This window comes from Coregonus clupeaformis, chromosome 29 (genome assembly GCF_020615455.1).
Source record: "Coregonus clupeaformis isolate EN_2021a chromosome 29, ASM2061545v1, whole genome shotgun sequence".
In the NCBI taxonomy this organism is placed as follows: domain Eukaryota; kingdom Metazoa; phylum Chordata; class Actinopteri; order Salmoniformes; family Salmonidae; genus Coregonus; species Coregonus clupeaformis.
In genome coordinates, this window is record NC_059220.1 from 23709313 (window position 1) to 23730875 (window position 21563).

At 48.8% G+C, this 21563-nt stretch overlaps 1 protein-coding gene across 2 annotated transcripts in view; it reads left to right on the forward strand.

The window, feature by feature from the left end:
- The window catches only part of ktn1 (kinectin 1), a 58359-nt gene extending 37923 nt beyond the window's left edge, over positions 1-20436 (forward strand). For both annotated transcript variants that reach the window (XM_045209131.1, XM_045209130.1), the window contains exons 20-33: positions 7373-7470; positions 7561-7660; positions 7762-7802; positions 7928-8018; positions 12207-12296; positions 12537-12662; positions 12746-12835; positions 12934-13026; positions 13317-13385; positions 13501-13584; positions 18470-18553; positions 18783-18872; positions 19166-19276; positions 19413-20436. In XM_045209131.1, coding sequence (XP_045065066.1) covers positions 7373-7470; positions 7561-7660; positions 7762-7802; positions 7928-8018; positions 12207-12296; positions 12537-12662; positions 12746-12835; positions 12934-13026; positions 13317-13385; positions 13501-13584; positions 18470-18553; positions 18783-18872; positions 19166-19276; positions 19413-19436 — 1191 coding nt within the window. In that variant the 3' untranslated portion in view covers positions 19437-20436. The remainder of the gene's footprint in view (positions 1-7372; positions 7471-7560; positions 7661-7761; positions 7803-7927; positions 8019-12206; positions 12297-12536; positions 12663-12745; positions 12836-12933; positions 13027-13316; positions 13386-13500; positions 13585-18469; positions 18554-18782; positions 18873-19165; positions 19277-19412) is intronic.
- Positions 20437-21563: the final 1127 nt, after the last annotated feature.

The window sequence follows — 21563 nt, forward strand, 5'->3', positions numbered from 1 at the left end:
TCTCTTCCTCCTTCTCATGCTCTCCTCCTCCTCTCTCCTCCTCGCTCTGTCCTCTAGCTCTCTCCTCCTTTTCTCTCTCTTCCTCTCTTCCTCTCTCTCCTCCTTCTCTCTCCCCTCTCTCCTCCTCATTTCTCTCTTCCCTCTCTCTCGCTCTCTCTCCTCCTTCTCTCTCTCTCCTCTTATTATATCTCTCCCTCTTTCTCTCCTCCTTCGCTCCTCCTCCTCCTTCTCCTCCTCCTTCGCTCACTCCACTCCTCCTTCGCTCCTCCTCCTCCTCTTTCCTGTCTCTCCCCTTCTCCTCCTCTCTCTCTTTCTCTCTCTGCCTCTCCTCTCTCTCCCCTTCTCTTCCTCTCTCTCTCCTCCTTTTCTATCTCCTCCTTCTCTTCCTCTCTTCCTCTCTCCTCCCTCGCTCTCTCCTCCCTCGCTCTCTCCTCCCTCCTCCGCTCTCTCCCTCCTCCTCCGCTCTCTCCTCCCCTCCTCGCTCCTCTCTCCTCTCACTCTCCCCCTCCTCGCTCTCCCCCCTCTCGCTCTCTCTCCTCCTCCTCCTCTCTCCTCCTCGCTCTGCTCCATCTCTCTCCTCCCGCTCTCTCTCCTCCTTTTCTCTCTCCCTCCTCCTCGCTCTCTCCCTCACTCTCCCCTCCTCCTCTCCCCCTCCCGCATCTCCCCCTCCTCCTCTCCCCCTCCTTCTGCTCTCTCTCTCTTCCGCTCTCTCTCCTTCTTTTCTCTCTCCTCCCTCTCTCTCCTCCCCTCTCTCTCTCCTCTTCTTCTTTCCTCCTTTTCTCTCTCCCTCTTTCTCTCCTTCTCTCTGCATCTTCTCATTCCTCCTCGCTCTCTCCTCCTCATCATCCTCTCTCTCTCTCCTTTTCTCTCTCTTCCTCTCTCCCTCCTCATTTTTTCTCTCTCTCCTCTCTCTCCTCTTTTTTATTTTTCTCCCTCGCTCTCTCTCCTTTCTCTCCTCCTTACTCACTCTCCTCCTTCCTCCTCCCTCCTCCTTGCTCCTCCTCTTTCACCTCCCTCCTTGCTCCTCCTCCTCCTCTCCCTCCTCCTGTCTCTCACTCTCCTCCCTCTCCTCTCTTTCTCTCTCTCCTCTCCTTTTCCCCTTCTCTTACCTCTCTTCCTCTCTCCCCTAACTTCATCTCCTCCTCCGCTCTCTCCCTCCTCCTATCTCTCTCCTCCTCTCTTTTTTCTCTCTTCTCCTCTTCCTCCTCTCTCCTATATTCTCTCCTCCTCCTCTCTCCTCCTTTTCTCTCTCCTCCCTCCCTCCCCCCTCGAGCTCTCCTCCTCTGCTCTCCTCCCTCTCGCTCTCCTCCCACTCCTCCCTCTCCTCCCTCTGCCTCTCCTCCCTCTCCTCCCTCTCTCTCCTCCCTCTCTCCTCTCCTCTCTCCCTCTCTCTCCTCCCTCTCCTCCCTCCTCTCCTCCCTCTCCTCTCCTCCCTCTCCCTCCCTCTTCTCCTCCCTCCTCTCTCCCTCTCTCCTCCCTCTCTTCTCCCTCCTCTCTCCTCCTTTTCTCTCTCTTCCTCGCTTCCTCTCTCTCCTCATGTCTATCTCTCCTCCCTCTCGCTCTCCTCCCTCTCGCTCTCTCCTCCTCTTCTCTCTCCTCCGTCTCTTCCTCTCTCCTCCTTCTCTTCCTCTCTCCTCCCTCGCTCTCTCCTCCCTCGCTCTCCCCCTCCTCGCTCTCCCCCTCCTCGCTCTCCTCCCTCTCGCTCTCCTCCTCTCCTCCCTCTCGCTCTCCTCCCTCTCGCTCTCCTCCCTCTCGCTCTCCTCCCTCTCGCTCTCCTCTCTCTCCTCCCTCTCCCTCTCTCTCCTCGCTCTCCCACCTCCTCGCTCTCTCCTCTCTCTCCTCCCTCTCTCTCTCCTCCTCCTCACTCTCCTCCCTCTCGCTCTCCTCCCTCTCCTCCCTCTCCTCCCTCTCGCTCTCCTCCCTCTCCTCCCTCTCCCTCTCCTCCCTCTCTCTCCTCGCTCTCCCACCTCCTCGCTCTCTCCTCGCTCTCTTTCTCCTCTCTCTCCTCCCTCTCTCTCCTCCTTCTCGCGCTCTCCTCACTCGCTCTCTCTCCTCTCGCTCTCTCCTCCTTTTCTCTCTCTTCCTCGCTTCCTCTCTCTCCTCATGTCTATCTCTCCTCTCTCTCCTCCCTCTCTCGCTCTCCTCCTTTTCTCTCTCCTTCTCTCTCTCCTCCTTCTGTCTCTCTCCTCCCCTCTCTTTCTCTCTCCTCTTTCTGACTCCTTTTCTCTCTCCCCTTCTCTTCCTCTCTCTCCTCATGTCTCTCTCCTCCCGTCGCTCTCCTCCCTAGCTTTCTCCTCCCTCGCTCTCTCTCCTCCTTCTCTCACTCTCCCTCCTCCTTCTCTCTCCTCCTTCTGTCTCCTTTTCTCTCTCTGCCTCTCCTCTCTCTCCTTCTCTTCCTCTCTCTCTCCTCCTCCTTTCTCTCTTTCCCTCTTTTCTCTCTTCCCCTCTTCTGTCTATCTCTCCTCCCTCTGTCTCCTCTTTCTTTCTCTCCTTCTCTCTTGTCTCCTTCTCGCTCTCTCGCCTCCTCCTTCTCGCTCTCTCGCCTCCTCCTTCTCGCTCTCTCGCCTCCTCCTTCTCGCTCTCTCTCCTCTCGCTCTCCTCCTTTTCTCTCTCCTCTCTCTCCTCGCTCTCTCCTCGCTCTCTCTCTCTCTCCTCTCGCTCTCTCCTCCTTTTCTCTCTCTTCCTCTCTCTCCTCCCTCTCCTCCTTCTCTCTCTCCTTCTCTCTCCTCCTGTCTCCTTTTCTCTCTCCCCTTCTCTTCCGTCTCCTTTTCTCTCTCCCCTTCTCTTCCTCTCTCTCTCCTCTCTTGCTCTCCTCCCCCTCGCTCTCTCCCCCCTCGCTCTCTCCCCTTCTCTTCCTCTCTCTCCTCCTTATGTCTATCTCTCCTCCCCCTCGCTCTCTCCCCCCTCGCTCTCCTCTCCCCCCTCGCTCTCTCCCCTTCTCTTCCGCTCTTTCCTCCTTATGTCTATCTCTCCTCCCTCGCTCTCTCCCCTCGCTCTCTCCCCTCGCTTTCTCTCCTCCTTCGCTCACTCCCTGTCTCTCACTCTCCTCCTCTCTCTCTTTCTCTCTCTGCCTCTCCTCGCTCTCTCCTCCCTTGCTCTCCCCCTCCTCGCTTTCTCCTCCCTCGCTCTCCCCCTCCTCGCTCTCTCCTCCCTCGCTCTCCTCCCTCTCGCTCTCCTCCCTCTCGCTCTCCTCCCTCTCGCTCTCCTCCCTCTCGCCTCGCTCTCCCACCTCCTCGCTCTCTCCTTGCTCTCTCCTCTCTCTCTTTCCCCTCTCTCTCCTCCTCCTCGCTCTCCCCCTCCTCGCTCTCCTCCCTCTCCTCCCTCTCGCTCTCCTCCCTCTCGCTCTCCTCGCTCTCTTTCTCCTCGCTCTCTTTCTCCTCTCTCTCCTCCCTCTCTCTCTCCTCCTTCTCGCGCTCTCCTCACTCGCTCTCTCCTCCTTTTCGCTCTCTTCCTCGCTTCCTCTCTCTCCTCATGTCTATCTCTCCTCTCTCTCCTCCCTCTCTCGCTCTCCTCCTTTTCTCTCTCCTTCTCTCTCTCCTCCTTCTGTCTCTCTCTCTTCCCCTCTCTTTCTCTCTCCTCTTTCTGACTCCTTTTCTCTCTCCCCTTCTCTTCCTCTCTCTCTTCTCGCTCTCTGCTCCTTCTCTCTCCCCTTCTCTTCCTCTCTCCTCTCTCTCCTCATGTCGCTCTCCTCCCTAGCTTTCTCCTCCCTCGCTCTCTCCCCTCGCTCTCTCCTCCTTCTCTCTCTCCCTCCTCATTCTCTCTCCTCCTTCTGTCTCCTTTTCTCTCTCTGCCTCTCCTCTCTCTCTCCTTCTCTTCCTCTCTCTCTCCTCCTCCTTTCTCTCTTCCCCTCTTTTCTCTCTTCCCCTCTTCTGTCTATCTCTCCTCCCTCTGTCTCTCCTCTTTCTTTCTCTCATTCTCTCTTGTCTCCTTCTCGCTCTCTCGCCTCCTCCTTCTCGCTCTCTCGCCTCCTCCTTCTCGCTCTCTCGCCTCCTCCTTCTCGCTCTCTCGCCTCCTCCTTCTCGCTCTCTCTCCTCTCGCTCTCCTCCCTCTCGCTCTCCTCCCTCTCGCTCTCCTCCTCTCGCTCTCCTCCTTCTCGCTCTCCTCCCTCTCGCTCTCTCTCCTCGCTCTCCCACCTCCTCGCTCTCTCCTCGCTCTCTTTCTCCTCTCTCTCCTCCCTCTCTCTCTCCTCCTTCTCGCGCTCTCCTCACTCGCTCTCTCTCCTCTCGCTCTCCTCCTTTTCTCTCTCTTCCTCGCTTCCTCTCTCTCCTCATGTCTATCTCTCCTCGCTCTCCTCCTTTTCTCTCTCCTTCTCTCTCTCCTCCTTCTGTCTCTCTCCTCTTTCTGACTCCTTTTCTCTCTCCCCTTCTCTTCCTCTCTCTCTTCTCGCTCTCTGCTCCTGCTCTCTCCCCTTCTCTTCCTCTCTCCTCTCTCCTCATGTCTCTCTCCTCCCTCGCTCTCCTCCCTAGCTTTCTCCTCCCTCGCTCTCTCCTCCTTCTCTCACTCTCCCTCCTCCTTCTCTCTCTCCTCCTTCTGTCTCATTCTCTCTCTGCCTCTCCTCTCTCTCTCTCCTCCTTCTGTCTCATTCTCTCTCTGCCTCTCCTCTCTCTCTCCTTCTCTTCCTCTCTCTCTCCTCCTCCTTTCTCTCTTCCCCTCTTTTCTATCTTCCCCTCTTCTGTCTATCTCTCCTCCCTCTGTCTCTCCTCTTTCTTTCTCTCCTTCTCTCTTGTCTCCTTCTCGCTCTTTCGCCTCCTTCTCGCTCTCGCCTCCTCCTTCTCGCTCTCTCTCTCCTCGCTCTCCTCTCGCTCTCTCCTCCTTTTCTCTCTCTTCCTCATCCCTCTCCTCCTTCTCTCTCTCCTTCTCTCTCCTCCTTCTGTCTCCTTCCCTCGCTCTCTCCTCCCCTTCGCTCTCTCCTCCCCCTCGCGCTCTCCTCCTCTCTCTCCTTCTCTCTCTTCCTCCCCCTCCTCTCTCTTCTCCTCTGCTCACTCCTCCTCTGCTCTCTCCTCCCTCTCTCTTCTCTCTCTCCTCCCTCGCTCTCTCCTCCTTTGCTTCCCCCTCCTCGCTCTCCCCCTCCTCGCTCTCCCCCTCCTCGCTCTCCCCCTCCTCGCTCTCCCCCTCCTCGCTCTCCCCCTCCTCGCTCTCTCTCCTCCTCGCTCTCTCTCCTCCTCGCTCTCTCCTCCCTCCCTCGCTCTCTCCTCCCTCCCTCGCTCTCTCCTCCTTCCCTCGCTCTCTCCTCCTTCTCTCCTCCCTCTCTCTCCTCCCTCTCTCTCCTCCCTCTCTCTCCTCCCTCTCCTCCTTTTCTCTCTCCTCGCTCGCTCTCTCCTCGCTCGCTCTCTCCTCGCTCGCTCTCTCTTCCTCTCTCCTCTCTCTCTCCTCCTTCTCTCTCTTCCTCTCTCTCCTCTCTCTCTCTCGTCCCTCTCTCGATCTCTCCTCCTTCTCGCTCTCTCTCCTCCCCCTCGCTCTCTCCTCCTTCTCTCTCCTTCTCTCTCTTCCTCCTCCTCTCTCTTCTATAAGCTCACTCCTCTGCTCTCTCCTCCCTCTCTCTCCTCGCTCTCTCCTCTCTCTCTCGCTCTCTCTCCTCCCTTGCTCTCGCTCTCCTCCTCCTCGCTCTCCCCCTCCTCGCTCTCTCTCCTCCCTCGCTCTCTCCCTCTCCTCCTTTTCTCTCTCCTCCTCTCTCTCTCCTCCCTCACTCTCCCCTCCTCGCTCTCCCCCTCCTCGCTCTCCCCCTCCTCGCTCTCCCCCTCCTCGCTCGCTCTCTCTCCTTCCGCTCTCTCTCCTCCCGCTCTCTCTCCTCCCGCTCTCTCCTCCCTCTCCTCCTTTTCTCTCTCCTCCTTCTTTCTCTCCTTCTCTCTCGCCTCCTTCTCAAGCTCTCCTCCTCGCTCTCTCCTCGCTCGCTCTGTCCTCTCGCTCTCTCCTCCTTTTCTCTCTCTTCCTCTCTTCCTCTCTCTCCTCCTTCTCTCTCGCACTCTCTCTTCCTCATTTCTCTCTTCCTCTCTCCTCGCTCTCTCTCCTCCTTCTCGCTCTCTCTCCTCCTTCTCGCTCTCTCTTCCTTCTCGCTCTCCTCCCTCGCTCTCTCCTCCTTCATGCTCTCTCCTCCTGTCTCACTCTCCTCCTTCTTTCTCTATTCCTCTCTCCTCCTCCGCTCTCTCCTCCCTCTCCTCCCTTCTCGCTCTCTCCTCTCCTGTCTCACCCTCTCCTACTCTCTCTTTCCTCCTTCTCGCTCTCCTCCTTCTCTCCTGTCTCGCTCTCTCTCTCCTCCTCTCACTCTCTACCTCGCTCTCCTCCTCTTTCTCACTCCTCCTTCTGTCTCGCTCTCTCCTCCTGTCTCTCCTCCCCCTTTACGTCTCTCTTTCCTCCCTCTCTCTTTCCTCTCTCTTTCCTCCCTCTCTCTTTCCTCTCTCTTTCCTCTCTCTTTCCTCCCTCTCTCGCCGTCTCCTCTCTCCTCCTCCTTTCTCTCTTCCTCTCTCTCTCCTCCTCTCTCTCTCTTCCTTCTCTCTCTCTCTTCCTTCTGTCTCTCACTCTCCTCCTTCTGTCTCTCTCTCCTCCTTCTGTCTCTCTCTCCTCCCTCTCTCTCCTCCCTCTCTCTCCTCCCTCACTCTCTCCTCTCTCTCCTCCCTCTCGCCGCCTCCTCTCTCCTCCGCCTCCCTCTCTCCTCCGCTCTCCTCCTGTTTCTCTCCTCCCTCTCTCTCTCCTCCTTCTGTCTCTCTCCTCTCTCTGCTCCCGCTCTCTCTCCCCCTCCTGTCTCTCTACCCTCCCTAACTCTCCTCCTCCTCTCTCTCTCTCTTCTGTCTCGCTCTCCTTCTGTCTCGCTCTCCCTCCTGTCTCGCTGTCCTCCTTCTCGCTCTCCTTCTCTCTCTCCCCCTTCTCTCTCTCCTCCTCCCTCGCTCTTTCCTCCTCGCTCTCTTCCTCTCTCCTCTCCTGTCTCACCGTCTCCTCCTCCTCCTCGCTCTCCCCCGTCTCTCTCTCCTCCTGCTCTCTCCCCCTTCTGTCTCTCTCCTCCTGTCCCGCTCTCGCTATCCCCCAGTCTCTCCTCCTTCTCTCCTCTCTCTCCACCCGCTCTCTCCTCTCTCTCTCTCCTCCCGCTCTCTCTCATCCTTCTCTCCTCTCTCTCTCCTCCCGCTCTCTCCTTCTCCTGTCGCTCTCCTCCCTCTCTCTCTCTCCTCCTCCGGTTTCTCTCTCTCTCTCTCTAAGCTGTATGTCAGCAACATCATATGGTACTCTGCATTTTGTTTTGTGTGATTTTTTTCAATCCCAGATTTGTAACAAATGTGAAAATAACATTTTAATAACATGTTACTCTTTTGGTTCTAGACTGTGCTGTGTTTCCCTGCTGGGTGTTTGATGTGACCCTATGTTGTGTGTGTTGTCCCTGCAGTCTCTGGAGCAGCAGGTGGTGGGGCTGGAGCAGCTGAGACAGAAGGAGGCTGAGGACACCACCAGTGCCAGCAACCAGCTCCTAGAACTACAGACACAGTAAGCCTCCTGTCTATCCCTCCACTCTGTCCTACTCGATTACTGCATTGTACCCTGAGAAGTTAGACTAACACACAGTCTCTGTTGCAGGCTTGCTGCTAAGGACCAGGAGATCCAGACACTACAGAGTGAGTTGGAGGCGAGGGCCAAGGAGGTGAGCGACAAGGTGCAGGAGCTACAGCAGCAACAGGTGAGGGAATAGGTGAAAACAGTTCATTGGTCATCTGTACTGGAGAAGGAGAAAAATAATAAGAGTTAAGTAACTGACACACAACTTTTTTCTTGTTATAGCAAACCCACACAGAGGCCCCAAGCCCAGAACTGCTGACAGCGTGAGTCACTGCAATACTTCACAGAATTCCCTTCAGTATACAGTAGGTGTCCCTTGGCATGGGGCTACCCAGCAGCGTTGTGCTTGGTAGTGGTGGTAATGTATGTGTCGTGTTCTGTCCTCCAGATTGGCAGAGAAGGAGAAGCAGGTGTCTGATCTCCAGGGAGAGCTGGCTAAGCTGAGGGAGTCCCTGGAGCTTCACAGGAACAAGAACAACGTAGGTGTCCTGTCCTGTGCTGCAGACAGTCCTGCTGCTTCCCCAGCCCACACCCACACTACCTACCTCTCCAGTCTAGCCCTGAGATACATCTGCAGACCTCATCCTCTATGTGCTCTGCTAAACCAGGGGTTCTCAAACCTCTCCTCGGGTACCCCTAGCCATTCTATGGATGTGAACTATTCCAGAGCTAGCACACCTGATTCAACTTGTCAACTAATTATCAAGCCCTTGACTAGGTGAATCAGATTAGTTAGTTCAGGGCTACAACAAAATTGCGAAATGTCTGGGGATCCCATAGGAAAGGTTTGAAAACCACTGCCCTAAACCACACCCCTCAGTGATGTCATCTACCCATGCATCTGCAGTCCTGTGCACCTCTGCTTCATCTGAACAATCTCCCTATACTCATTTTCCCAAGTGGTTAAGTTTCATTTTGTCTGACTATGAATGGAATTAATTAAGCTACTTGAAACTATTCAAGTCAATGATTGATCTACTATTACATTTTAGTTCTGTTAATTTGCAATTCCACGCTTATGTTGGCTTTCTACAATCAAACAGCACAGTTTTTAGGGCAGTCAGTCTACTCTGCTCTGTTCACAAGGAGTGCCTATTCCTGTATCTGCGTGTGAATGCTCCGGGGCATAACAACAGCCTTGTTTTACAGACCAAGACCTACCTTGTTGACTAGCTCTATAGTATGTAATTTGGCTTTTCCTGTCTAGGCACATTTGACTTTTTTGGCAGTCAGCTCCAGCTCTCATTCTTCAGATTCTTTCAGTGTCTATCTCAAAGACCTCTACTGAGTGACTAGCTGTTTCACTGTTTGTTTTTGCCAATACAATTTAGTGGCCGATCCTTTTAAAGACTCAATGGTTAGATGGGCAACTCATGTTAAGCTGCGCTTGACACTTAGACTGGTTTACAGGTAAAGTGCAGTGAGGGAGTTCTTTAAACCTAGACTCAGAAACAGCATAGGACAGGACAGCTGTACAGAAAAGCAGAGTAGAGTAGAAAATAGTTTTAGCTAATGGTTCTCTGTTCATCCCTATATGAATTGTGTTTGTGGGTCACTGCATACTTTTCCCTGAGGCTGAACTGAAAGTGGTATCTCTCTGAAACTGACCAGGCGCTTCAGGTGAAAAACTGGAGCGCTATGGAGGCTTTGGCAGCCACTGAGTCAATGCTTCAGGGGAAACTCTGCAAAGTTCTCAAGGTTCGGACCCTGCTTCCAGTCTGCTTCACTCTAGATTGAAAACCTGATTCATCCCCAAACAGCTATTGCCATAATCGACAAGTCAGATTACTCCATTATTCACACAGATACTGCTGCATACTCATTTCTCCCCTCTTTCTGCCCCTCTTTCTGCACTTTGGACCTGTATAATTGGCAGTCTGTCTCCATAAAGCTATTCCCCTCAGGAATTTCAGAAAGACTCAAATGAATTTTGTCAAATTTTAACACTGCTGTTCTTGAGTTCTGCTTGCTATTCCGCACTAGAATTTGTTGAAGGACACAATTTGCTTTACTTATACAGTACAGCTATATATAACTACATAAATTCCAGTACAAAGTAAAGAAACTGGCATTTGAAAATGAGTGACTGACTCCAGATTTCATGTAGCTTGATGGTCATAATGAGTTTGAGATCCATGATCTTTGATGCTCCTCTCACTTCCTGCCATGTGCTTCCCTCATTTCCTTTCCCCAATCCTGCATGTGTTCCATTATACTTTGTGATGTGTGTATATACTGTCATCAATACAGACATCAGCTGCTAGTGAAATTTTATTCCAAGATTTTCTAAAGAAATTTGATCCTGCAGAATTGCAGTTTGCACATTCTGGACATCATTTTTAAATCAGTCAACATCATTATTTTGTGTAAAATCATTTTTGAAAATGTGATAAAATAACAAGTGATACTATTGATCACATTCAGAAATCGTGCAGTTTGTGTACGCCACCACCTTACTGCATTGACTTATATACTGAACAAAAATATAAACGCAGCATTCCACAATTTCACCGGTTTTACGGAGTTACAGTTCATATAAGGAAATCAGTCAATTGAAATAAATTCATTAGGCCCTAATCTATGGATTTCACATGAGAATGGGAATACAGATATGCATCTGTTGGTCACAGATACTGTACCTTAAAAAAAAAAAAGGTAGTGGATCAGAAAAACAGTCAGTATCTGGTGTGACCACCATTTTCCTCATGCAGTGCGACACATCTCCTTTGCATAGAGTTGATCAGGCTGTTGATTGTGGCCTGTTGAATGTTGTCCCACTGAGCGAAGTTGCTGGATATTGGCGGGAATTGTAACACGCTGTCGTACATGTCAATCCAGAGGGTCCCAAACATGCTCAAGGTGTGACGTCTGGTGAGTATGCAGGCCATGGAAGAACTGGGACATTTTCAGCTTCCAGGAATTGTGTAGAGATCGTTGTGACATGGGGCCGTGCATTGTCATGCTGAAACATGAGGTGATGGCAGTGGATGAATGGCACGACAATAGCCCTCAGGAACTCGTCACAGTATCTCTGTGCATTCAAATTGCCATTGATACGATGCAATTCTGTTCGTTGTCCGTAGCTTATGCCTGCCCATACCATAACCCCACCGCCACCATGGGGCACTCTGTTCACAACATTGACATCAGCAAACTGCTCGCCCACACAATGCCGTACATGTGGTCTGCGGTTGTGAGGCCGGTTGGACGTACTGCCAAATTCGCTAAAAAGACGTTGGAGGCGGCTTATGGTAGAGAAATGAACATTCAATTCTCTGGCAACAGCTCTGGTGGACATTCCTGCAGTCAGCATGCCAATTGCACACTCCCTCAAAACTTTAGGTATCTGTGACATTGTATTGTGTGACAAAACTGCAGAAATGCTCACTAACAGGAATGTAAACACATTTGTGCAAATCATTTGAGAGAAATAAGCTTTTTGTGCTTATGGAACATTTCTGGGATCTTTTATTTCAGCTCATGAAATATGGGACCAACATTTTACATGTTGCGTTTATATTTTAGTTCAGTATAGAAACCAGACAGTAATATTGACACAAGCTCCTCTGCTATAGCTGCTGTTAATATCCACCCAGTTGTTTCCTAAGGGTTTTTCTAGTCCTTTTCATCAGTGAGAATATGATCTGCCATGACCCTTTGCTTAGCCATATGTATTTAGGGACCCACCATAGATCATAGACTAACATATTGCTCTCCTACTATAAACAGTTGTGGGTGTTCAGTATATTTTTGCCACAGCTCTAACACCTAGTGACTCCCTTCTCATGTCCATAAAGCAGACAGGGTACATAGTGAACTGATTTTCCCAGCAGCTGCCCTCGGCCATCTTGGTACAGTAAAAAATTGCCATATTTAAGCTGAGTGTTGGAGTTCCTGGACACCTGTTGTGTACGCTCAGGAAAATGCATGCTTATACACAATCCAAAGCATATGTCATAGCATAGATCCCTTTCCCCTTACAACACAATGGTGTTAATGAGAGTAGAGATGAATGTGCCAGCTGTCACTTACAGGATTCACTCCATCGGAGGGTAGATGTGTTATACGGGACATCTCTCCTCCTGAGAGTTTCAAGCCCTGTGCAGCTAGTATGATTAATGGTACCAACAATATGGGTTTTGTTTGGTGGTTCTTCATACTGGAAGCATGTGTGGTGCTCTATGGATGTCTGTCTCTGGGAAGAATGTTAGCTACTTGGGGGCATTACTGCAACGGAATGAACAAGAGTGAATATCATGTTCCTCCTTGAACGGAGACAAAAAATCAACTTTGTGAACCTTTGGAGAGCAGGGCGAGGTCTAAAGCTTAATGAACTTGTCTCGTGGTTGTGTGTGGCTGCTGAACAGTGGGGGTGTATGAATACTTGCTTGAAGCACTCTAAATAATTGAGCCATTGAAAATGTTAGCTGTTTGTTACACTGGAGTGTCGTGGAGAGGGAGTTGAGCTTGTCACAGGCCATGCTCCTGTATGCACTCTGAGATGGGAGGAGTGAAACCAAGTGAGCAGAGAGGTAGTGATTTGAAGTGTTGGATGTTTGCCTGCACAGTCGTCATACAGGTTCCTGGAATGTGTGTGAGCCCTGAGTGCAGTCCATGTTGAATGTCCCCTTTTCTCTTTCTCTTCTCCTCCTCCCTCTCCTCCTCAGGAGAACCAGAAAGCCCTAGAGACAGCCCAGGCAGAGTGTCGAGATGTTTTGCACAGACTGCTACCCAACGTGCCTCTGCCCACTGAACATGTAAGGTCTCACATACTATGCCATTTAGCAAACACTTTTACCCAAAGCGACTTAGTCATGCATGCATACGTTTTACGTATGGGTGGTCCTGGGAATTGAACCTACTATACTGCCGTTGCAAGCGCCATGCTCTACCAACTGAGCTACAGAGGACCACATGATGTGATATTAAATTCTAAATGAATCTGTTCCACATGGTCTATAGTTGTGTAGCTTCACTACTGTAGTCTTCTGTCTCAGAACCACCAGGAGTGGCTGCAGAGGTTTGAGACTGCAGTGAAGGAGGCCCCAGCAGCAGAGCCCAGCCCTGCCCCTGATGCAGCACCTGAACCAGCTGCAGCTCCAGGGGGCTCAGAGGACACCAAGGTTTCCTTAAAGACTCATATGTTTTAAAATGTCTTGAGTACTGCAGTGGAAAGAAGTGTAACCAGGGCTGTTCCTTTCACCAGATATTGGCTGATAAGCTGAAGGAATCGGAAGAGGCCCAGAAGGTTCTACAGAAAGATTGTGAGACGTACAAGAAAGTGTTGGCTGAGACGGTGAGGCGACGCTCTTTATCAGTGTTCTGTAGATAATGTTATAAAGGTGTCATGAGGAGACTGTGAAACTAACCTGTAATACCCTCTACTGTCCACAGGAGGGCATCCTGCAGCGCCTCCAGAGCTGTGTGGAGCAGGAGGAGTCTCGCTGGAAGGTGAAACTGAATCTGTCACAGACAGAGCTGAAAGAGGTGAACACTGAAGAACATTCAATCAAACTCCAATTGTATTTATATTGCCTTTTTAACAATATCATTGGTATGTGTGGTGCAGTGGAGGCTGGTGGGAGGAGCTATAGGAGGACGGGCTCATTGTAAGAATGGAATAAATGGGACAGTATCAAACATATGGAAACCACGTTTGACTCTGTTCCTTTTATTCCATTCCAGCCATTTACAATGAGCCTGTCCTCCTGTAGCTACTCCCACCAGCCTCCAATGGTGTGGTGCTTATGGTCACTCTCCTGCCCTTTCTTTCTTAGATGAGTATGAAAGTGGCAGCACTGGAGCAGGAGGTGGACAGACTGAGCGACGGTGGGGAGTTGGTCAACGTCAGTCCTTCAGTTGAACACTTTACATACCGCTCAGCAATTGTATTATTTTGACTCATTCAATTTAAGTGATTTTCATACATAGGTCAAAATTGGGTGTTTTGTACCTCCATAGTTGAGAAGAGACAAGCAGTACCTTGAGTCTGAGCTGGAGCGAGCAGAGCGCGAGAGCGCCACCTATGGGACGGAGGTCAGCGAGGTGAGCTGACTCGACTTCCTGTCATCTACCGGTCATACTCGGTCATGTCATAGTGGTTATCCATCTATGTAGTCATAGGGGCGGCAGGTAACCTAGCGGTTAAGAGCGTTGGACCAGTAACAAGGCACTTAACCCTAATTACTCCTGTAAGTCACTCTGGGTAAGCGCGTCTGCTAAATGACTCAAATGTAAATGTAGTCATTCCCCTCTGCATTGTTTGTGGGTGGCAGTGTACTTACTATATGTTTATGGAGCATGTCTCTGTTTACTGTTTGTGGTATCCACCATTGTGTTAGTACATGCAACAGTTGGACATTACATTCATACACACAACACACATTTTTCATTGTAGAATGCTCTGTTTTAGAGGGTTAACGAACTTCACACAGTAACTTACAGCACTTCATATTTATCCAGTTTTTCCTGTTAAATCAGTTGTTTCCCCTGGCCCTGGGTCCCACAGCCGCCCAGTTAAAAACATCTCACACTTAATTTCAGTTTAAAGATCAGTTGACTGAACTGCAGAGCAAACTTGATGGCTCTTATACAGAAGCAGTCAGGCAGAAAGAGGAGCTGAATTTGGTAAGCCTTGCTCACCAATATAGGTAGAGCTCCTATAACCTGTGCCTCCTCCCTACTTCACCACCACCACCCAACGTTATCTCTGGGGTCACCACCTGCCTGGAGAATACAGGGTTCTCAATGTCCTTTGGGTGTCATTCCATCTATCTACAACCTCTGGATACAGTAGTGATATAAGCTTAAATGCAACAGGCTAAAGTGTTTTTATATGCATGTGTAAGGTGAGTTTTCTTTGCTTTTTAGGAGGCCGTTAGTTATATTCTTAGTTTAACAATAGACTGGAGTATTAGTATCATAGGTTATAGATGGACCTTCCATACTCGTGAGAGGACAGACTTAAAACACTACTGTTTCCATTCCGCACACTATCCACTATCCCCCTCTATCCACTATCCCCCTCAAACTCCACTCTGGACCTCGAAGCCAGTTCTACTGCGTTTTTTTTCATTGTTCCCCTATTATCAGGGACTGATTTAGGTGGGTGCAATTATCAGGGAGAACAGAAAACCAGCAGGCTCCCGACCTCGTAGAGTAAGAGTTGAATATGCCTGCACTATCCCATCAAATCAAATGTTATTTGTCACATACACGTGTTTAGCAGATGTTATAGCGGGTGTAGCGAAATGCTTGTGCTTCTAGCTCCGACAGTGCAATAATATCTAACAAGTAGTATCTAACAATTTCACAACATATACCTAATACACACAGACTTCAGCCCTGCCCCTAGGAGCCTGTTTCGAACCGTCCTCGCCGTGCACTTCACCCCAGCTGCCGTTTGCCATTCTTTTTGTAGGTCACTTGATGTCATCCTACGGTTTTTGAGTGATATTTGAATGAGTTGGCCGTCATCCCGGTCAGTAGAGTCGTTTTCGCCCTCTGCCGGTCTGTAGCTTTGTTGTCCCAAATGTCTGCTGCTTGACCTTGTTCTTATGAACCGCCGTCTTTGACATTTTAAGGATGGAAGCAACCTGACGCTCACTGTATCCCTCTGCCAGTAAAGCCAGAATTGAACCCTTCTTTTCCTCACTCAAAACATTCCTTTTCAACTCTTTTGGCATGGTCAATAGTTATTTTTTGATTAATATTACTTTTGAGGTACTATTAGCACAGTTTTTGCCATCCAGCTGGTCCTATTGCAAGAGGATAGTGATGACCACCGCAGTGGATTTTATACTTTTCCTCGTTAAATAAGATTTGGTTCATGTGATCACCTAATCAGTACCTAATTCAGTAGAATGAGGTGTGCCTGTGTTGGATTCAACAGACACTGGAATGGAATGGCTGTCATACATGTAGAGATGCTGATTTAAGACAAATTTGCAGTGGTCTCTTAATTTTTTCCAGAGCTGTATGGACAAGCAATGACAGAGCAGCATGGACTAAGATACAGTAGAATATTATAGAATAGAATGCAGTATATACATATGAGATGAGTAGTGCAAGATACAGTGGGGAGAACAAGTATTTGATACACTGCCGATTTTGCAGGTTTTCCTACTTACAAAGCATGTAGAGGTCTGTAATTTGTATCATAGGTACACTACAACTGTGAGAGACGGAATCTAAAACAAAAATCCAGAAAATCACATTGTATGATTTTTAAGTAATTAATTTGCATTTTATTGCATGACATAAGTATTTGATACATCAGAAAAGCAGAACTTAATATTTGGTACAGAAACCTTTGTTTGCAATTACAGAGATCATACGTTTCCTGTAGGTCTTGACCAGGTTTGCACACACTGCAGCAGGGATTTTGGCCCACTCCTCCATACAGACCTTCTCCAGATCCTTCAGGTTTCGGGGCTGTCGCTGGGCAATACGGACTTTCAGCTCCCTCCAAATATTTTCTATTGGTTTGAGGTCTGGAGACTGGCTAGGCCACTCCAGGACCTTGAGATGCTTCTTACGGAGCCACTCCTTAGTTGCCCTGGCTGTGTGTTTCGGGTTGTTGTCATGCTGGAAGACCCAGCCACAACCCATCTTCAATGCTCTTACTGAGGGAAGGAGGTTGTTGGCCAAGATCTCGCGATACATGGCCCCATTCATCCTCCCCTCAATACGGTGCAGTCGTCCTGTCCCCTTTTGCAGTTTCCACCTCCATGCTTCACGGTTGGGATGGTGTTCTTGGGGTTGTACTCATCCTTCTTCCTCCAAACACGGCGAGTGGAGTTTAGACCAAAAAGCTCTATTTTTGTCTCATCAGACCACATGACCTTCTCCCATTCCTCCTCTGGATCATCCAGATGGTCATTGGCAAACTTCAGACGGGCCTGGACATACGCTGGCTTGAGCAGGGGGACCTTGCGTGCGCTGCAGGATTTTAATCCATGACGGCGTTGTGTGTTACTAATGGTTTTCTTTGAGACTGTGGTCCCAGCTCTCTTCAGGTCATTGACCAGGTCATTGACCAGGTCATTGACCAGGTCATTGACCAGGTCCTGCCGTGTAGTTCTGGGCTGATCCCTCACCTTCCTCATGAGCATTGATGCCCCCACGAGGTGAGATCTTGCATGGAGCCCCAGACCGAGGGTGATTGACCGTCATCTTGAACTTCTTCCATTTTCTAATAATTGCGCCAACATTTGTTGCCTTCTCACCAAGCTGCTTGCCTATTGTCCTGTAGCCCATCCCAGCCTTGTGCAGGTCTACAATTTTATCCCTGATGTCCTTACACAGCTCTCTGGTCTTGGCCATTGTGGAGAGGTTGGAGTCTGTTTGATTGTGTGTGGACAGGTGTCTTTTATACAGGTAACGAGTTCAAACAGGTGCAGTTAATACAGGTAATGAGTGAAGAACAGGAGGGCTTCTTAAAGAAAAACGAACAGGTCTGTAAAGCTGGAATTCTTACTGGTTGGTAGGTGATCAAATACTTATGTCATGCAATAAAATGCAAATTAATTACTTAAAAATCATACAATGTGATTTTCTGGATTTTTGTTTTAGATTCCGTCTCTCACAGTTGAAGTGTACCTATGATATAAATTACAGACCTCTATATGCTTTGTAAGTAGGAAAACCTGCAAAATCGGCAGTGTATCAAATACTTGTTCTCCCCACTGTATGTAAACATTATCAAAGTGACTAGTGTTCCATTTCTTAAAGTGGCCAGTGATTTCAATAGGCAGCAGCAGCCTCTAATGTGCTAGTGATGGCTATTTAACAGTCTGATGGCCTTGAGATAAAAGCTGTTTTTCATTCTCTCGGTCCCAGCTTTGATGCACCTGTACTGACCTCGCCTTCTGGATGTTAGCGGGGTGAACAGGCAGTGGCTCGGGAGGTTGATGTCCTTGATCTTTTTGGCATTCCTGTGACATCGGGTGCTGTATGTGTCTTGCGTTCGGCAGACCGCACCACCCTCTGGAGAGCCCTGCGGTTGGCAGACCGCACCACCCTCTGGAGAGCCCTGCGGTTGCGGGCGGTGCAGTTGCCGTACCAGGCGGTGATACAGCCCGACAGGATGCTCTCAATTGTGCATCTGTAAAAGTTTGAGTGTTTTAGGTGCCAAGCCAAATTTATTCAGCCTCCTGAGGTTGAAGAGGCTCTGTTGCGCCACTGTCTGCGTGGGTGGACCATTTCAGTTTGTCAGTGACGTGTACGCCAAGGAACTTGAAGCTTTCCACCTTCTCCACTGCGGTCCCGTCGATGTGGATAGGGGGGTGCACCCTCTGCTGTTTCCTGAAGTCCACGATCATCTCCTTTGTTTTGTTGATGTTGAGTGAGAGGTTATTTAAATTCAATATAACTACCCCTACTGGTCAATAAAACTACCTCTAGGTAAAGGCTTATAGTGGCTTGCTGCTACTCCTGCACAGGCCAATGAGTTTCTTCATGTCGGCCATCTTTGGGGATAAATGTTATGCCTTCAACTGCACGCACACTTTCATAATTTCATCATTCATATGCCTCCACACACAATTGAAACATTTTCAACGTCTGTCTCTTGTCTTGCCACCCTTCTGTCTGTGAATGCCTTCAAGGATACCTAAACATCTGATGGTTTTTCATTTGACAATGCATAATAAAAAATAAAAATAAATATTTGTCAGTGTCTAGCTAAGTATTATTATTGAATACCTAGTTTAGTAGATAACAAAGAGTTGTCATAAGTAGATATAGCTACATGTCTACCTCACCCACTCTAAAAACAGATGTTCGCTTTTTCTTGGTAGAAATATAAAAAATATATAACCTCGTGTATATGCAAATTCCCCCCTCCAAACAGTTTGAGATCAGATTTCACCAGGAGTGGAACAGTCATTGTCATGTGTTGTGTCTCATCTCTGTTGGTGTTTGGTTGCAGCTGAAGACCCAGCTGACTGAGACTCTGTCTAAACTGGAGAGCGAGGAGAGTGAGAGGCAGAAGGTGGCTGGGGATCTCTATAAGGTAAGACAGCCCCTTGTCCCTCAGGATTGGACTACCTTAAGTTTGTTTGGATGTACATTGTTGTTAGAGAAACAGTTTGTCACCAGTCCCAAGTCTAGAATGAAACAACACTCTAGGAGCTAGATACACTCTGAACATTTGAATATGTGGATGTGTAGAACACACTTATATTACCTGAAATGTAAGCTTAAATGTTTCTTGTAATTTCCCCTACCCTGCTCCACCTCAGGCCCAGCAGTCTCTGGACCTGATCCAGGAGGAGATCTGCAAAGAGACGGGCCAGGGTGACCTGATAGAGAACAGCAACCTCTCATCACACGTAAGACATACTGGAGAGGGAAGGGGAACTTGTCTGTGGCTGGGTGTAAAAATAAAATAACAACTTTTTTTGTTGTTGTTGGCAGTCACACATATTATCTAGGTAGTGTACATTCATGGTAAAAACAAAGGTAGCTACTAGTAGTTGTAGTATTGATAGTTGGTAGATGTAGTATTGTAGTTGTATATTAAATGTAACCAGTCTTTACCTAGGAGTAGTTTTATTGACCAGTAGGGGTAGTTATATTGAAAGTGACCAGAGGGTGGTAACTAACCTGTCACTATGTCCCTCAGGAGGAGATTGACAGGAAGGAGAAGAAGACGGCAGGCCTAAACCAAACTGTGAGGGAACTGCAGCAGCTGCTACAGGCTGTCAACCGGCAACTCACCAAGGGACAGGAGGCGGTACGACATTAGATAACACAGCCATCAAAAGAAGGCTTTCAAATATAGGAATCAATTTACAATAAATGGAGGGTATAACTGGCATGTAAGTCTTCATTGTAACTCTAACGAGGTATTGAACTGTGCTTTCTTGCAGGAATCAGACTTGTCTGAAGTATAGGGAGGGGAGGATGGACCCTCTCTACAGAGACAACCTCTCCACCTCTACCACTCCTCTCCTATCATGCCCTCATCTTCTCCTGCTACACTCCTCGCTTTCCCTTTCACCTGTACTGTAGGCAGCCTTTTGCTGACCCCCTGCCCAGCGCTGACCTATAACCTCTGACCTCCACCTGCTCCTCCTCAGCAGGGTCAGGGATAGACCTGGCTGGGCCCCAGAGGAGAGGGGCTCCCTTAAACTACAAACATGCCGAACACCAAACCAGACCTTACTACTGCAAAGTCCCACCACATTCCTCATGATCCCTACAGTAGCACAGCCAGAGCTAAAGGCATCCTACACATTCAGACTGTGTGGCATACCCCCGTTCAGTACCCCCCTTTTTTCAATGGAACGCTTTGAATACAGACATCCTATTTCCCTGTCTAGTTTTCTTTGTCAAGAGAGCGATGAAGTGGATTCCTAAATGAACTTTGGGTTCTCTGACCTTTTTTAAGTTAAAAAGGACAAATATATTGTTTAAAAATGTAACTGTTAGGACCTGCTGACTTTACACTACAATTGTTGATCTCTTTGACTCCTGTCCCGACAACTCAAACACGTACTGTACATGTGTTGATTCATGAAACATAGCTACTATACATGCATACTTTGGCTGAGTATTGGGAGGGAGGGCAAGAGGATAGGAGAGGGTCCCAGCATGTCAGACGGGTCACTAAGTAACTAACCATGGAGATGCATAGAGGAAGTCTGTAAAATGGAGATGCATAGAGGAAGTCTGTAAGTGCAGCGCTGGTATGAGGGAGGCTGTGGCCCTGCCTCGCTGTGGGAGCAGAACGACAGGTCTACAGAGTTGAGGCTTTTAATCCTTCTGTAACTACTCGAGGAATCCCATATCTGTATTCAACGCTCGCTATATTGTTGGTAATTTCATTAACACTGAATATTTCGTGTTTTTTTTGTAACAGGTGATCGTTAGTAAAAGGGATGCTTGATAAATCTACTTTGTCCTGTGTTTAGTTCTGCTCCTCTTGACTGCACTTTCTTTGCCATACCACACTGTGGGGCACCAATCTCCCAGACCTTATCTCTGCTTTTAAGAGCAAAGACGGGGGCCTAGTTCATTGCAATTTTGTCCATCCTACACTTACAAAATCAACCCCTCAACACATCTAGAAACCACCTTGAAACGTAGTGTACTACTTTGCCTACCCGAGGGTTGAGGGAAGCTTTTATGTCGTTGCTTTCAACAATCGGATACCGCTCAGTTTTTACACTGATGACCAACGTGCTAAGGGTTGCATGACTAATAAGCTGAATAATGTAAGGCTGTGCTCCCCTTTCAAGATAAAAAGCTTGCTGTCATGTGGTGGGAGTAATTTTAGGACACAGGAGGTTATTCGTGTGATTATGGTGTTAGCATGACGCCTAAATTACGGAACGTTCTGGGTGTGACCCGGATTGCCATCAGGATGGCAACAAAACGTTACTCAACAGGTTCCGCACTCTTGCGAAACATTGTGTAACACGTTGAGTCATTATGCTCTAGTTTAGTGGAAGTATGGCTGTTGTGTGGGCTGAAATGGTATAAATAGTTGGAGTTTAGCTATAATTATGACTTTGTGGCTGTGGTAACTAGTGACGACCTGTCATAATGGATCGCCAAGTAGGACACCTGCCCCTTGCTGTTATCTGGAAACTTTACAACTGGAAATTCCATCAGGTTTGTCACTGTAGCCGCTGTACAAGCAATGGATCAGTGAATTCCATGTCCTGGTTTTACCTCCCATTCCCGGTGGAGTTCAACATATTAGGGAGGGAGGGCATCGCATCTCTGGCGCATACTAATGACCATATTCATATACTTATTCGGAGGGGTTGAGTTAAATGCCGAAGACACATTTCGGTTGAATGACTAGGTATCCCCTTCCCTTTCCCATATACTGTAGTTCATGTTTTAAGAATTAGCCTTGAGTGTTTGTTTTCAACTTCTTTGCATTAGCTAAGATGGAGAGGAAATACCAGTTCTAAAATAGCATGATCATAGAGGAATTTGTGTGTGAGTCAGAGATAGTAGTACAGTCATTGCTCTGCTCTTGTCACCTGTAAACATGTATGTGGTCCTTC